Source organism: Hippopotamus amphibius, chromosome X, assembly GCF_030028045.1.
Source record: "Hippopotamus amphibius kiboko isolate mHipAmp2 chromosome X, mHipAmp2.hap2, whole genome shotgun sequence".
NCBI lineage: Eukaryota > Metazoa > Chordata > Mammalia > Artiodactyla > Hippopotamidae > Hippopotamus > Hippopotamus amphibius.
This window is the reverse complement of record NC_080203.1, coordinates 77,593,602-77,611,126: the sequence shown is the minus strand read 5'-3', so window position 1 is coordinate 77,611,126 and position 17,525 is coordinate 77,593,602. Positions and strand designations below refer to the sequence as shown.

Sequence of the window (17,525 nt, the reverse complement as noted above, 5' to 3'; positions counted from 1 at the left end):
TGTTGGCCATTTGGATGTCTTTGTGGAAAATTGTGTATTCAAATACTCTGCCCATTTTAAAATCAGATTATTTGGGGTTTTTGCTATTGAGTTGAATGGGTTTCTAAACGGTCTTTTAACTTTTGGTCCCTTGCTGTGTTTTTAAGTGGGTCTATTTGTTGGTTGCCTTGTGAAGGAAGAGACATCTGTGTTTTTATTTACTCTTGAAATTCTCAGAATACAGCTTTAAGCTGTATTAGTGAGCAAAATAAGGAATTACACTTTCTTTTCAAGTACATGCATAACATTCATATATTTGAATTCAAAAATGCTCTTTTTAAAATTCAATTTATTTAAACTAAAAAACAAAACAAAAACAGTTCACCCATTTCTCCCATCTCCCCACACCCCACCTCTGGCAACTACCAATCTGTTCTCTATACCTATGAGCTTGGGTGTATGTATGTATGTATTTATAGATTCCACATGTAAGAGAGATCATTAGTATTTGTCTTTCCCTGTCTGACTTATTTCACTTAGCATGATGCCCTAAAGGTCTTTCCACATTGTCACAAATGGCAATATTTCATTCTTTTTTATGGCTGAGTAGTCTTCCATTGTGTGTGTGTGTGTGTGTGTGTGTGTGTGTGTGTGTGTATCACAATTTCTTTATCCATTCATCCATCAAAGGGCTTTTAAATTGTTTCCATATCTTGGCTACTCAAAATAATGCTACCATGAACACACGGGTGGCATATACCTTTTCAAGTTAGTGTTTTTCCTTTCTTCAGATAAATACTCAGAGGTGGAATTCCTGGGTAATGTGGTAGTTTTATTTTAATTTTTTGAGAACCCTCTATACTGCTTTCCATAGTGGCTGTACCAATATATTGATACATTCCCACCAACAGTGCACAAGGGCTCCCTTTTCTCTACTTTCTAACCAATGCTTGTTATTTCTGGTCCTTTTGATAACACCCATTCTAACAGGTGTGAGGTGGTATCTCACCTTGGTTTTGACTTGCATTTCTGATGATTAATGATGTAGAGCATCTTTTCATGTACCTGTTGGCCATTCGATGTCTTCTTCGGGAAAATATCTATTCAGATCTTCTGCCCACTTTTTAATTAGGTTGTTTGGCTTTTTGCTATTGAGTTGTATGAGTTCTTTATATATTTTAGATATTAGCCCCTTATCAGATATATGATTTGCAAATATTTTCTCCCATTCAGTATGTTGCCTTTTCATTTTGTTGATGGCTTTCTTTGCTATGCAGAAGTTTTTTAGTTTGATGTGGTCCCACATGTTTGTTTTTGATGTCAAATTCAAAAAATCATCGCCAAGACCTGTGACAAAGAGATTAGCACATATATTTTCTTCTAGAAGTTTCACAGTTTAGGTCTTATGTTCAAGTCCTCAATCCATTTTGAGTTAATTTTTGCATAGGGTATAAGATAGTGGTCCGGTTTCATTCTTTTGCATGTGGCTGTTCATTTATCCCAACACCATTTATTTTTTTTTAATTAAATTTTTTTCCTTCAGATCTTTATTGGAGTATAATGGCTTTACACTGATGTGCCAGTTTCTGCTGCACAACAAAGTGAATCAGCTGTAGTTATACATATATCCCCACATCCCCTCCCTCCCGTGACTCCTTCCCACCCTCCCTATCCCAGCCTTCTAAGGCATCACCCATCATCAAGTTGATCTCCCTGTGTTATGCAGCAGCTTCCCACTAGCCATCTATTTTACATTTGGTAGTGTATATATGTCAATGCTACTCTCTCACTTCATCCCAGCTTCTCCTTCACCCTCTGTGTCCTCAAGTCATTCTCTACGTCTGCGTCTTTATTCTTGCCCTGCCACTGGGTTCATCAGTACCGTTTTTTTAGATTCCATATATATGTATTAGCTTATGCCAACACCATTTATTGAAGAGACTTTCCTTTCCCCTTTGTATATTCTTGGCTCCTTTGTCATAAATTAATTGACAATATATGTGTGGGTTTATTTCTGGGCTCTCTATTCTGTTCCATTGATCTATGTGCCTATTGTCATGCAAATATGACACTGTTTTAATTATTATAGCTTTGTAATATTGTTTGAAATTAGGGAGCACGATGCCTCCAGCTTTGTTCGTCTTTCTCAAGATTGCTTTGGCTATTTGGGTCCTTAATGGTCCTGTACAAATTTTGGGATTGCACATTCTATTTCTGTGAAAAATGCCATTGGAATTTTGTTAGGGATTGCATTAATCTGTATATTGCTTTGGGTAGTATGGAAATTTTAACAATATTAAATCTTCCGATTCATGTGCATGGAATAGCTTTCCATTTATTTGTGTCTTCAATTTCTTTCTTTAATGTTTTATAGTTTTCAATATATAGGTCTCTAACCTCCTTGGTCAAATTTACTCCTGGGGGGACTTCCCTGGTAGTCCAGTGGTTGAGACTCAATGCTTCCAATGCAGAGGGCTGGGGTTTGATTCCTGGTTGGGGAACTAAGATCCCAACTACTGAGCGCGCATGCTCTAGAGCCCATGCACCACAACTAGAGAAGGCCGCACACCGCAACAAAGAGCCCATGCATCACAATGAAGACCCAGTGTAACCAAAATAAATTTTAAAAGAAAGAAATAAATTTATTAAAAAAGGGGCTTCCTAGGTGGCGCAGTGGTTAAAAGTCCACCTGCCAATGCAGAGGACATGGGTTTGATCCCTGCTCCAGGAAGATCCCACATGCCACGGAGCAACTAAGCCCGTGTGCCCAAAAAAAAAAAAAAAATTTTATTAAAAAAGGTTATTCCTAGGTATTTTATTCTTTTTGATGCAATTGTAAATGGGATTTTTTTCTTAATTTTTCTTTCTGATAGTTTATTATAAGTATATAGAAATACAACAGATTTTTGTGTACTGATTTTTTATCCTGCGACTTTAATGAATTCATTTCTTAATTCTAACAGGTTTTTTTTTTTAATGAAGTCTTTAGCATTTTCTATACATAGTATCATGTCATCTCCAAATAGTCACTGTTTCACTTCTTTTCCAGTTTGGATGCCTTTTATTTCTTCTTCTTGTCTAATTGCTTTGGCTAAGACTTCCTATACTATGTTGAATAAAAGTGGTGAGAGTGAGGATCCTTGCCTTGTTCCTGTTCTTAGAGGAAAAGCTTTCACTTTCTCTAAGAATCCATAGCAAGTTGCTTCTGAGTCAGTTGTTGACTGTTCTCTTTTTCTGCTATCTTTTCACCTGGCAGGTTGGTCCTCGCCTACTCTGAGGTTGGATCTTCCTTGATATCTTAGAGCCCCGAGGTCTTTCCGGACACCTCAGACATTCACTCATTCATTCACATCAGTCAGCAGTATTTATTCATCTTCTATTATGGCAGTGGGGGAAAATGTCAGACACCTACTCTGTCTTTAAGAAACTCACTCTACTGGATGAATATACAAATGCAGTTTACAGTTATTAATGTTGACTTCCTATGTAGCAAGTGTTCTCACATGCAGGCTGTATAAAGCTTTGCACAGGAAAGAGAAGTGATGATGTCAAGTTACAATATGTACACAATGAGTACAAGACAACTGGAGGAATTTAAATCGTTGAGTTTAAGATTCATTAGGTTCTTCGTGTTCCAAAAAGTTGCTTAAGTCTCTAATAAATATGACAAAAGATTATATACTGTTTAATCTCACTTTTGTAACTCAGAGCTCTTTCAGAAAGAAGTTTAATGTGTTACAAAAGATCAGTGTAGGAAAACCAGTTTTTAAATCAGAAATAAACTAAGCAGTATGTGACAGACCCTGCTAGTATCCTACCCAATACCCACTGTCCCAAGTCTTTCTCATGTAGAGAACCCCAACCTTGTTTGGGGCAGCAATAAACCCAACTTCCCATACACATAGCTCAAAGTGGCCACATGACCTACCTCTGGTCAATGAGATTTAAGCAGAAGTTTAGTGGGCAGGGTTCTAGAAGGGCTATTGTTTTTCTAATAAAGAAAAGCAATTTAGTTTACCAGATCCTTTAGTCTTTTGCGTTATGCTCTTATCTCTTTCTCCCTGCATAGAACATGGACAAAGTGCTTGGAAGTTGAGCAGCCATTTTTACAACCATAAGGATGAAAAACACACACTAAAAAGATAGTGAAGCACGAAGCTGTATTGATTATTTTGAGCAGCTGCACCTGCCCTTAGACTGCCTACCTTGGAATACTTGGTAAAAAGAACACCTATTTTATTTCTGTTACATGCAGTCAAAAGCAGTCCTAACTGATACACTCTATCTCAAAAGGGAAAGGTTTGCAGGAAAAATATTTTACTTTTTATTAGGAGAAGGAGAAAAAGTCTTCCTTCTAACTTGAAAAGCAATGGGATTTCCTGCAAAAAGAAAAGTACTTTTCCTTTTTTGGTCTGTATCTGCCCATGGTGGAAAGCAAGAAATCAAAGAGAGTAGGAAACATAAGTTAACTCCCACTCTCTGATCAAGTGGGATCAAGATATCAGAGTTCCCTTATGAGAGCAATTGTCTCCTAAAATGTGTCTTGGCATAGTATGTTGTTGAGATGCACCTCAGGGGAAAAGAAAAGAAAGAAAGAAAGAAAGAAAGAAAGAAAGAAAGAAAGAAAGAGAGAGAGAAAGAGAGAGAGAGAAAGAAAGAAAGAAAGAAAGAAAGAAAGAAAGAAAGAAAGAAAGAGAAAGAAAGAAAGAAAGAAAGAAAGAAAGAAAGAAGAAAGGAAGGAAGGAAAGGAGAGAGAGAGAGAAAGATTTCCTTGGGCAATAAGTTTGGTAGATATTGCACAGAGAACCCCTTCTTAGAAATCCACAGTGGGCATTATGATGTTAAAGTTTCTGATAAATCTTGTAGTAAAGAAAGCTGCTTAACATTGTTTAACCCAAACCCTTAAAAACTTAGTAACACCTATTACTATCCTGGAACATGTGCTTTGGGAAATGCATTAGAGAAATGAATAAAGACAAAAACTTGTAGCATCGAATTAGCCTAAATCCTCAAAGAGCCAGTGCAATAGCTACCTTCTGGAAAGGAATCCAGCAAGACTCAGAATGGGTAAGAAAAAATGTTGAATTCACCTTGGCGGTAAAGGGCTATTGGTATAGTAAAGGGAATGAGGCTTACAATGAGCAGTAAGTTAAATATCATGAGAAGTACACAAATTGAGCCGGTTCCAGCAGCACAAAGTCACCCGAGAGGTCATTAGTTGATTTTTCTCTTGTTTTCCGAGTACATTTGGTTTATCCTTCCCATCAGTAGAACCAAGAGCATGAGCAAGGCCTCAAGCTGTGGTTCAAAATTTACAGTGATAACCAGCCAGCCCCAAGAAGGATTTCATCTTCTTCTTTCTCTTGCAGAGTTCCCATGTTTTCATAATTTGCACTTTGACTCAAGGAGGGATAATTTGTCTTCTTCCCACTCAGTGAGCCAAATACACAGGCTCTGGCAATTAAACATACACCAAGGTGCCCATATAGACAGACTCACTCTTTGGTTGTACTCAAGTATTTTTGCACTTCACATCTCAGCTCATACTGGAAATATCAGTTCTGTAGGTTATGGCAAGTAACCCATTAAATGAGTTATTCTGAAATCTTTGGAAAGAGGTAGAGGCACTTAGGAACTCAACAGGATGGGTGTGTATAAATGCATGTAAACAGATCATGATTACAAAAGCTAATTGAGGGTGGCCTCTTTAGTTAATGTCATTGGCTAATATCTTTTGTATGCATAGATCCAGGTTGGTAGGGAATCAAGTATTTTTTATTATCTTTCTGAATATCTCATCCTCCCTGAATTCTCTTAGGCATTTGACACAGTTGCTTACTTTATTTTTCTTTTTTCCTTTCATTCAAAGGGTTTTTTAAAATAACTTTTATAAGTCCTTTTTGGGGGGGGGGGGTGGAACTCCCTTCTCCCGTGATGCAACGCCACAATCTCAATCTGTTTTGTCCCAATCCACCACTCTGGTCATCTCTCAGCTATCAGGTCTCAGTCTTCTGCTTTTCACACTCAGGTGTTCATTCTTCGTCATGATCTTACCTATCACGTCTAAGCAGTACCAAATCCCAATGTAGAATTCTGATTCCTCATCTAGATACACTAAAGTTGAGAACTTTTGAGAAGGGGTTTCCACCCACAGGAACCGTAAACGATGTTTTTTCATCCATTACTCCATTGACACTTCACAACAGCCCTGCTAAATAAATATTACTAGCTCTAAATTATCAACAAGGAAACTGAAGCTCAGAGAGATTAAGTGACATGTCCACGATCATGCAGCTGGTGAGTAGCAGATCAAGGATTCAAAGCCACATCTGGTCATCTGACTAAAGGTGCTTGTTCTCTCTACTACTCTTCACCACCTCCTTCACCAAAATACTGGTTTTGGTCACATGAATGAAAGAGAACAGAGGTCCTAGGTGAAACATTTAGCATAACCAGTTAGGGATTGTGGGATGCAGTAGTAGGAAGTGTGGGGAAAGCAAAAGCTCAGAGGTACCACCTTCTCCTTCTCTCCACATCCAGGTTACCCTTACAAGTAGGCCAAGCAATGAGTAGCCAGTATAGTAGGATGTCAGATATGCTGGACAGGCCTACTTTCCTTCAAAATATCTTTCCAATGCCTTCCTGGCCTCCACTGCTCCTAAAGTGCTCCTATATCTTTAGGTTCCTTGGCCGCTTAACATAGAAATATTCCCAGGAGGGGACTTCCCTGATGGCACAATCGTTAAGAATCCACCTGCCAATGCAGGGGACACAGGTTTAATTCCTGGTCCGGGAAGATCCCACATGCTGCAGAGCGACTAAGCCCGTGTGCCACAACTACTGACCCCACGTGCCGCAACTACTGAAGCCCACGTGCCTAGAGCCCATGGTCCACAACAAGAGAAGCCACTGCAATGAGAAACCCACGCACTGCAATGAAGAGTAGCACCCGCTCACCACAGCTAGAGAAAGCCCATGCGCAGCAACAAAGACCCAAAGCAGCCAATAAATACATAAATTTATTTTAAAAAAAAGAAATATTCCCAGGAGAAGAAACATTAAACTGAAGTATTGAAATATAATCATTTGGCAAATATTTATTAAGCAAACGGGATGATAAAATAACAAATATTTATGTTTGCTTAGCTCTCTAGATTTGCAGTCTTGCCACAATCTGGAGTACCTAAAGTTGAGGTTATGAGCTTCATTTTACAAATGATGAAACTGTGGCTCAGAGAGTCTGAGTGACTCACCCAAATGACACACCTGAGTCCCGCTTTGATAACCAGGGCTCCAGCTTGGTTCTTCTGATTTTCAGTTCTATGCTCTTTCCTTTCTATCACAGTAACTCAAGGAGTTTACAGATAGGAACTCAGAACAAACATAATAAAGAGTTAAATAATAATTCAGGGTAATAGTACAAGCAATATCAAAAGACAATAAAAGTACCAAATGACTGATATAGATAATAATTACTGTAGGAATGACCAGGAAGGTCACTGTGGGTAAGAGTCAGCAGAGAAGACCTCAAGGAGGAAGTGAGACTTAAGCCTGGCCTTGGACACTGGATAGGAAAAGGATAATGGGAAATAAAGAGAGGGCATTCTAGAGTGTGGGAAAGGAAGAATAAAGGTGGAGATGTGAGAAAGTGAAAGTCTTATTTGGAAAAAGAAAGAGGAGATCCAAATAGCGGGAGAAGAGAGATTTGTACTGGGGAGGAATGGAAAATAAGACTGAAAAAGCACCCTTGAATTTCTTCTTCTTCTTCTCCTCCTTCTCCTTCTCCTCCTTCTCCTTCTCCTTCTTCTTCTTCTTCTTCTTCTTCTTCTTCTTTCTTCTTTTTGACACAGCACAAGCTTTAGTCAGCGGCCAAGGAATGGAAAAGCAGGAACTAAGTTCACATATCAACTTCTCACCCACCTGGCAAGAGGGATTTAATTTTAAAGAGTAAAGACAAAGGGAGGAGAAGTGAGGCTAATGATGGGGAAGCATATGCATTCGCACTCTTGATTTTCTGACAAAAGAATTTCACCTTGTCTTGTAGACAATGGGGAACCATGAAAGAGTTTTGAGTGGGAGAGTGAAGCAGTGAAAGCAGTTTAGGGGCCAATTAATCTGGCAATATGCACTGTATATATCATTTGAGGAGAGACAGGAGGTAAGGAAAACCAGTTGGGAGGCAGTGACAATCAGGGAGAAGGTGACAAGAGCCAGTATTAGAATGGTAGCACTGGGACCATAAAGGAAGGCCAATTGTAGTTGACATGATGAAGGAAGAAATGTCAGAATCTTGTGAAATAGGGAGGGCAAAGAGTCAAAGTTGCCTGAGTGTTTTCAAGACTAGGTGACTTGAGAAAAGAAGATGCCATGAACACAAATGAGCAAGAAAGGTAGGGAAACTAGCTCAGGGAGTTTAGTTTTTGACATTTTGGGTTGGAAGTAACAATGGAAGATCCAAGTGAAACTGTCCAGCAGGCAATCAAAGACATATATAGAGGTGGAGCATGGGAGAAATGTTGGACCTAGAACTGAGTTGGCCTGGTGTAATGGAAGGAACTCTGGAATTCAGGGGTCCTGGGGCGTCGTCTCTGCTCTGCCCCTAACTTACTAAGTCACAGGCAAGTCATATCTCTGGGCCTGTTATCTCCTTTGTAAAGTGAGGTGGTGCCCAGGCCCTAGAAGATTTCTAAGGTGCTCTCAAGGACTATGAGTCAACTGAATTGTATTCACATGCATATATGTTCTCTCCAAGAGAAAAATCAAGGCTCAGATGAGGGGAGGATATTAAATAACCCGCAAACGCTATGACTATGACAGATCTTGGAACTCTGTTCACTTAGGGAGTAAAAGAGAAAGAGAAGCCAGCAAAGAGAAGTAATAAGAGAGAGAAAAGTAGGAAGAGACAAATCTTAAAGCAAGGGGATAAAATAAGGAACTAAAGTTAAAAGTATTACAACAAATGGAAGAAATAGTTATGTCAAATATGACAAAGGGTTAATACGTATGTTAAATAAAGAATACATTTAGGGCTTCCTAGGTGGTGCAGTGGTTGAGAATCCGCCTGCCGATGCAGGGGACACGGGTTCGAGCCCTGCTCCAGGAAGATCCCACATGCCACAGAGCAACTAAGCCCGTGTGCCACAACTATTAAGCCTGCGCTTTAGAGCCCGTGAGCCACAACTATTGAGCCCATGTGTTGCAACTACTGAAGCCCACGCACCTAGAGCCCGTGCTCCGCAACAAGAGAAGCCACGGCAATGAGGAGCACGCGCACCACAACAAAGAGTAGTCCCCACTCACCGCAACTAAAAAAAAAGCCCGCGCACAGCAAAAAAGACCCAACACAGCCAATAAAATAAATAAATAAATAAATTTATTTTTAAAAAAAGGAATACATTTAGATAGATAAGAATACCACTAAGATACCAATTGGAGAAGAATATGAACAGACAGTTCACCCAAGAGAAAATGCAAATAGTGAACATATGGGAAAGTGTTCAATCCCATGAGTAATCAAAGAAATGAAATTAATAAGTTAGTATTTAAGCCATCCAAAAACATTTCGTATAAAGTCCAATGCTGGGACCGCAAGGGAACTGGAACACTCACGCGTCATCGTGGTGTTGAAAATTTGTGCAGTCCTTTGGGAAATAAAGCTCTATAAAAACATTCATGCTCTTTTATCTAGTAATCCCACCCCTGGGAACTTGTCCTAGGAAGAGAATTACAAAGAAGAAAAATGCTATATGCATTAAAATATTCAAAGCACAGAAAAATTGTCCAATGGTAGGGGAATAGTCAAATAAAATATAATCTACTGATGGATGTAATTTTATGTGGCCATTGAAATGATAAATATGAAAGACTGTAACACCAGGAGAGTATCTGCAATGAAAAGTTTAAAAGAAGAATTAAAAAATACATGTACACTATGATTGCACTTATATAAATATATATATACACACACGTGTATTATATAGACTGGAAAACCATGGAAATGGAAAAATAAAAACAATCGTCTAAGGTCAGGAAATTGAGGTAAATATTTTCTTTCAAACTTTGCTTTAATGTTGTCATAATGGAACTTTTTAATGTGGTTTTTATAAAAAGTTTTAGAGAAGGTATGCAACAGGGTCAAGTGAAGCAGAGAAGTCAAAGAGGATGAAGGCAGAGCACAGATCATTAAAGGTTTGGCTTATGAGGCAATTTGTGTTCTAGGTACAGAAAAGTGTAGGAAGGAAACCAGATCCAGAAAGTTAAGGGGTGACTTTGTGGTGAGGAAATGGGATGCATAGCACTCTTTCCAGATATTTGACAGTGAAATGAATAAAATGAATAGAAGATTTTTTAAGACGAGATGAGATCAGCTATGGGAGAGACTGAAAATGATGAACAGGGACAAATAAAGGAAAAGGAAAGAGGGCCACCTCTTATTCTGGGATGGCAGGGAAGAAAGGGAGAAAGGCGAGATGAATATAGAAGTAGACTTATAGTGAACGAAATGGAGGGAAGTTGAGGTGTTAGATTTTCTCCTTTTTTCAGGAGGCAAGGTAACTCTTAAGAGGTCATAGGGGAGGATGAAGTTGGGGCCTTGAGAAGACAGGAAAGAACTGCTCTGGAATGTTCACTAGGAACTCAGCAGGCTAAGGGGAATGGGGGCTTAGATGAAATTCCAACACAAGTTTCAGTGGGTCAAACCAGCCTTCGGCTCTGGCTTCGTCTGCAATCCCCTCTAGTCCTAGGAGAGAGAAGATTGGCCCAAGGTGAAAGTCAAGGTGTTTAGAGTGCGAGGGAAGGCAGCCCAGAAGTAGCAGACCACAAAGTCTGGGCAGTTTCGGTTAAGCGTAGGGAACTTCAGTGGACTGGAGAAATGGAGGAGGCTGAGTCAGCTGTGATGAAGAGAGCAGCTTTATTGGGTGGGTAGGAGACGTGGTAGGTGAGGAGGCTATGGTCATCAGAATAAAAGGGAACGAGTGCTGATGAAGGCCAGCATATGTAATGGTCTAGGCAGCGGCCATGAGACTGGGAGGCTAGGAAAAAAGAAAGGCCAGTTCATTAACTCCTAGCAGAAGGGGTCCTTGATGCCTAGAGAGGAAAAGGGAGCACTTAAAAGAATGCAAAGGGGGACTCAGGGGCATTGAAGTCATTTTTTTCTGCAGGCCAGCCCTAACCTTACTCTCCAGAGAGACCCCTTAGAAGCTAGGAGACAAGTAAGGGATCAGAGCTAGGTGAGCAAGGGTGGTGCAAAAGGAAAGGAAGGCTGGAGACTCAGGAGACCAAAGGGCTGGAAGGCAATTTTAGAGAGGGTGACTGGAAGGATAAGCCTACCCTTCTCATGAATGCCTTCCCAGAAACTCTTACTTCCCAAGGCTTGGGGGTTAGCTCCCCAAATTCCTCTCCCCACCTCCACTCCTGGAAGCCCATAGGCACTAAGATGGTGCTGGAGGGAAGTGACTGGGTGGGAAACTCTTAGGGGAGCCGTCCTAGCCCCAGTGCCTTGCCCTTTCCTCGAAGTCCTAAAGCCTGATCTGAAAGAGCTGGTAACAGATTTATCATTTATCGAGGGCAGGAGCTAGAGAAAGGGGAGAGACCAGTGGAGAGCCAGCTCTGGGCCTCAGTCCCTGTCACCACTCCAATCTCTGCACGAACCTGTTCCACCCTTTGGTGCTGGAACCCATGCCACAGACACGAGAGCTCCTCCCCTGTGTTCTGAGCCATCCACTCTGTCTTTCATTAAGTACAGGAGAGTTGTCAAATATGTTCTCAGCAAACATCATAAAGAAGTCCCATTCCAGTTCCAAAGGCCATTATCGGCTTGGGTCCTGCCCCCTGAGGCTCCTCCAGGTCCCCACCCCATGGGAAGACTCAGGGCTCCCTCTCTACCTCGTGGCTACACACCATTCAGCAGGGCCATGCCTCCAGCTGCACATGGGGACCCTGGCAGGCAGGCTCTCTGGGACTGTGCCCTAGTTCAGCGCTGGGGTAGACAAGACTATCCTGTCTTCCAGGGGAAACCAGGGAGTGGGTGTGGGCACTACATGTGTCACTTCCCAGACATCTGTGATATGCTGGTGCCCCCACTTCCTGATTCTGGCTATCACTGTCAGATAAGTCAGGCCAATCTTGAGATCGCCGCAGCTTCTCCACCCCTCCAGTTAAATGCTCTGGTGCGGCTGCAGGAATGCATGCTATACAAGGATATGGGGGTAGAGGGCAGTAGAAAGAGGGCTGGGAAAGATTTCCAGCAGCCTTGTAGGACCAAGAAACAGGACCACTGGCCCCAGTAAGGGGACAGAAACAAAGAGAAAGAAGTTGAGGAAGAAGAGTGGCTGCTAGTGTCTTTGGCTAAAAAGGAGAGGGTAACTGAAGGGTTTAGGAGAGATGGGCTCACAGGTGATTTCTCCGGCTCCTCCTAAATCTCAGGATGAGGGCCTCTCTCCAGAGCCCAGAAAAGAAGAGAAAGCAGCCAGATCGGGTGTCACTATCAGGTTCCCTCCCCTCTGCTTTGCACTGACCCCCTTTCCCTCACTTCCCAGCTTCCAGTGTTATAATCTATCTGCCCAAGGCGTAGGGCAGTCGCCATCCTGGGGGGCGGCTGTCCACCTGCGGCTGCTGTCCTTAGGCAGGGACACCAGCGCCAGAGAGGAGGCAGTCGTCGGGGGCCGGGGCCCACCGCCCCTGCAGAGTTGCCAGAGCTGACGTCGATACTTGTCCCCAGTGAGCAAATAAAGCACAGGATCCAGGCAGCTATTGGCACTGGCCAGAGGCCGAGTCACTTTGTAGACCACGTTGACGATGTTCAGCACCCAGCAGTCAGCCTCCAACAGCCTTGCCAGGTAACAAATGGTGCGGGTGATGTGGAAAGGCACAAAGCACACGGCAAAGACAGTCAGCACCACAGCAATGGTGCGCAGAGAGCGCAGACGGGAAGATGACTGGGCGGCCCCTGGCAAGGGCCGATACAGGCGCCGGGCCATTAGCCCGTAGCAGACAAGAGTGACCAGGCAGGGCACACCGAAGAGCAGCCCCATGATTGCCGAGCTAAAGTGCACATAGTGGTCAAACTCCTCAGGCCGGGTGGTGTCGTGGCACAAGATGATGTCCCCCTTAGCGCTGGTGGTGACAAAGAACAGGTTGGGCACGAGACAGCCGGCTACAACCAACCAAACTGCCAGGCAGAGAAGGCCAGCAAGGCGCGGGCGGCCCCAGCGCAGCGCCCGCAGCGGGTGGCAGATGCCCAGGTAGCGGTGTACGCTGATGCAGGTGAGGAAAAGGACGCTGCAGTAGAGGTTCCAATAGAAGAGAAAGCGAATGAACTTGCAGAGCCCAGTGCCAAAGGGCCAGTGGTTGCGGGCCGCATAATAGTAGACGAGGGTGGGCAGCGACAGGACGTACAAAATATCCGACAAAGCTAAGTGGAACATGTAGGTGGCTGTCGCATCCCATGGTCGGAGGCGAAAGAGGAGGAGCCAGATGGTCACGGCATTGAGGCCTAGGCCCAGCACAAAGACAACTGCATAGCTCACGGGCAGCAGGATAAACTTGAACTCCTCATTAAAGCGGCAGTCCAGCTCCACCTCACTGTTGTCAGGATCTGAGTGGGGGCTTAAGGTTGTGAACAGCGAGGACTCTGTACTGGTCATGGTCCCCCTAGAGGTGGAAAGGGCAGAAGTGAAGATGGCTAAATTTCCCTGGCACCCCAGCCCTGACCTGGAGCCAAAAAAGCAGAAAACAGGGAGGGCGATAGTTGAAGCACAAGGCGGAGTTGAGAGGATGGATCTGGAGGTAACCCAGGCCAGCCCAGTTCCTGCCAGAGCTCCCTCGGTCCGGCCCCAGAGAGTCGTGGGCAGCAGGCAGTGCCGGAGCCCAGGAGGGCAGTCAGTGGGTGTGGGCTGTTCTTCTGAAGCTGACTCTGTCCTTCAGAGTTCAGCTAGCTGAAGGGGGTCGAGGCCTACCAGGACTATTCAGTGTGGGGTGATACCCAGACCCAAATTGTCTCCCAGCTCATCACAACCGCTGCGTCCCTATGAAGAGGGCATCTCTCCACACAGTGACTTCTCTCCCCTGGTCCCAGTGTCTCTGGACTACGGTGATCTCTGATGCCTTCCCCCAGCCTGGGCCAGCCCAGGAACCCCATTGCCACCCTTACCCAAGAAACTTGGCACATCTCCTACCTGGTCCCCTTGAAGCTGAGCCCAGCTGACTCTGTCACCCTTCCCCTTGGCAGCCAGAGGGCATATCCAAGGGGGCGGGGTTGAGGGGTGGGACCTGTACCTCCTCCCATCCTGGGAAATGGTTAGAGCTAGAAAAGCCCATCAAGATTATCTAGTCCCGCCCACTCACTGCACAGATTGGGAAACTGGGGCCCAGTGAGATTACAATGTAACAGCTCCTACATGACAGTAGGAGAGAGTACACAAGGAAACGTCCGTGTTGACAGATGAAGAGCCAGGCCACTAGAGATAACTAAAACTGCAGGAAGATCATAGAAATCTGTATAAGCAGAAACATGGAAAATGAATGTTAACATGGATAACACATTGAAAGATTTTAGAAAATCTAAACTACTGATATAAATCTTAACCCCATGTGCATATAATTATAAGAAATGTGTATATAGCACTTACTACATGCAAGGCACTGTTCTAAGTGCTTTATACTTATTAATGGCCCCACAGGCTCTCTATGAAGTAGGCACCATGATTGTCCCTACTTCACTGATTAGAAAACTAAGGCACAGAGGGTTGAAGTATTTTGCTAATTAGTGGTAGAGTCAAGATTTGAACTCAGTCAGGCCAGCCTTTGAACCAGGCTTTAGCATCCATGGACTTAATTGCTATTCTTAGGCGGCCTCTCTAAGCCACTGGCCAAAACCTAGGAAAGGATAAGCAAATATTTTCTGAGAGCCTATTATGTGCCTGGTCCAGTTCTAGGCACTGGTGATTCACGAATACAAGGGTGAATCAAAAATTATCCACACTCTGCTGTAGAATTTATTTTAGCTTTTAAGAAAGACAAATACATCATTTTTCGACATGATCTCCTTGCTTTTCAGTACACTTTGTCCATCTGTCAACAAGCTTTCATATCCCCTCATTAAAAAATGTTTTAGGCTGAGCTGTGAGTCACGAATGCACTGCTATCTTCACTTCTTCATCAGAAGTGAATCTTTGGGCTTCCTAGGTGGCACAGTGGTTAAGAATCCGCCTGCCAATGCAGAGGTCATGGGTTCGATCCCAGCTCCAGGAAGATCCCACATGCCGCGGAGCAACTAAGCCCGTGTGCCAAAAAAAAAAAAAAAAAAAAAAAAGAAAGAAGTGAATCTTTGTCCTCATAGGGCTGCTGCTTTCAGGGGACCAAACAGGTGAAAGTCCGATGGAGCAATGGGAGGATGCTTTAACACCTCAAAACGAAGTTTTTGCAAAGTGTCGACAGTGTGGGCAGAAGTGTGTGGACGTGTATTGTCATGCAAGATCACAACGCCCTTGGATAGCAGTCCTCTGCATTTAATCTGAAGTTTAGGCTTCAGCTCTTCAATAAACATCTCTATCCATCATACACACTTCTTTGCAACAAAACACTTTCTCCATACTGTGCACAAAGTCTTCAATAAGTAACGGCATCGGGTACACCCTCAGACCACAAAAAAGGAATCACTGCACGCTGCTCTTCTTTGGTGCAAATCACAAGTGGGACATCCATTTTTGCTCGCACCACAGTTAGTTACAAATGAACTGATGCAACACGTTCACACCTGCACAGCAGTGACTGGGGAGACAGTAGCCATGAACAGAAAGCACTGATAAGACAGTGCGGCCAACAAAAGTTTTAATATGACCAGAATGCGTATACTTTTTGACTCACTCTCGTAGTAAACGAAACAAAAACTTTTCTCTAGTAGAGCTTACATACTAATGGGAGGGCAAAGATAATAAAATTAACAAGTAAAGTATATAGATCATGATCATTGTTATGGAAAAAATTAAAGGAGGGAAAGAGAATAGAGAGGGTTTCTGTTTTAAATATTAGGGTGACTTTTTTTAAGTTCTTTATTGGAGTATAGTTGCTTTACATTATTGTTGTGCCAGTTTCTGCTGTACAACAAAGAGCCACATGTATACATATATTCCCATATCCCCTCCCTCTTGAGCCTCCCTCCCAACCTCCCTATCCCACCCCTTTAGGTCTTCACAAAGCATCAAGCTGATCTCCCTGTGCTCTGTAGCAGCTTCCCACTAGGCATCTATTTTACATTTGGTAGTGTGTATATGTTAATGTTACTCTCTCACTACGTCCCAGCTTCCCCTCCCCCCGGTGTCCTCAAGTCCATTCTCTATGTCTGCATCTCTATTCCTACCCTGCCACTAAGTTCATCAGTACCATTTTTCTAGATTCCGTATATATGAGTTAGCATACGATATTTGTTTTTCTCTTTCTGACTTACTTCACTCTGTATGACAGACTCTAGGTCCAACCACCTCACTATGAATAGCTCAATTTCATTCCTTTTTATGGCTGAGTAATATGACTTCTGAATAAAGACCAGAAGGTTGTGAGGAAGAGGAAAAGTAGAGATGAGGTCAGAGAGTTTGGCACGAACCAGATCATGAAGGTCCTTGGAAACCATTGTGAGGACATCTTGGCTTTCACTTTCAGTGACTGGGAAGCCATTGAGGGTTTAGAAGAGACAAGCATCAGGATCTGATTCACATTTTAGGAGGATCCCTGGCTAGATCCCCTGGCTCTATGTTGAGAATAGGCTACAGGGCTAGAGACACTGGAGGAAGGTCAGATCAGAGGCTATTGCCAATAGAAATGATGGTGGCTTGAACCAGGGTGGTGAAAGTGGTGAGAAGTGACAGATTCTGGCTAGATTTTGAAAGTATAGATGACAATATTTACCAATAAGAGGTATTAGAGAGATAGGAGTCAAGAATGGCTCCAAGGTATAGACACTATGGAGAACAGTACGGAGGTTCCTTGAAAAACTAAAAATAGAACTACCATATGACCCAGCAATCGCACTACTGGGCATATACCCTGAGCAAATCACAATTCAAAAAGAAACATGTACCACAATGTTCATTGAAGCACTATTTACAATAGCCAGGACATGGAAACAACCTAAATGCCCATCAACAGATGAATGGATAAAGAAGATGTGGTACATATATACAATGGAATATTACTCAGCCATAAAAAGAAACAAAATTGAGTTATTTGTAGTGAGGTGGATGGACCTACAATCTGTCATACAGAGTGAGGTAAGTCAGAAAGAGAAAAACAAATATCGTATGCTAACTCATATATATGGAATCTAAAAAAAAACGGTACTGATGAACCCAGTGGCGGGACAAGAATAAAGATACAGATGCAGAGAACGGACTTGAGGACATGGGGGTGGAGGGAAGGTGGGACCAAGTGAGAGAGTAGAATTGACATATATACCCTACCAAATGTAAAATAGATAGCTAGTAGGAAGCTGCTGCATAACACAGGGAGATTAACTCGATGATCAGTGATGACCTAGAGGGGTGGGATAGGGA

General features: G+C 42.9%; 1 protein-coding gene across 1 annotated transcript; it reads right to left on the bottom strand.

Moving 5' to 3' along the window:
- Nucleotides 1–12,435: 12,435 nt before the first annotated feature.
- P2RY4 (pyrimidinergic receptor P2Y4) lies at nt 12,436–13,622 on the bottom strand. Its single transcript, XM_057718906.1, has one exon. It carries the CDS (start codon nt 13,620–13,622, stop codon nt 12,525–12,527), a length of 1,098 nt encoding a protein of 365 aa, XP_057574889.1. The 3' UTR covers nt 12,436–12,524.
- Between the last annotated feature and the right edge of the window lie 3,903 nt (nt 13,623–17,525).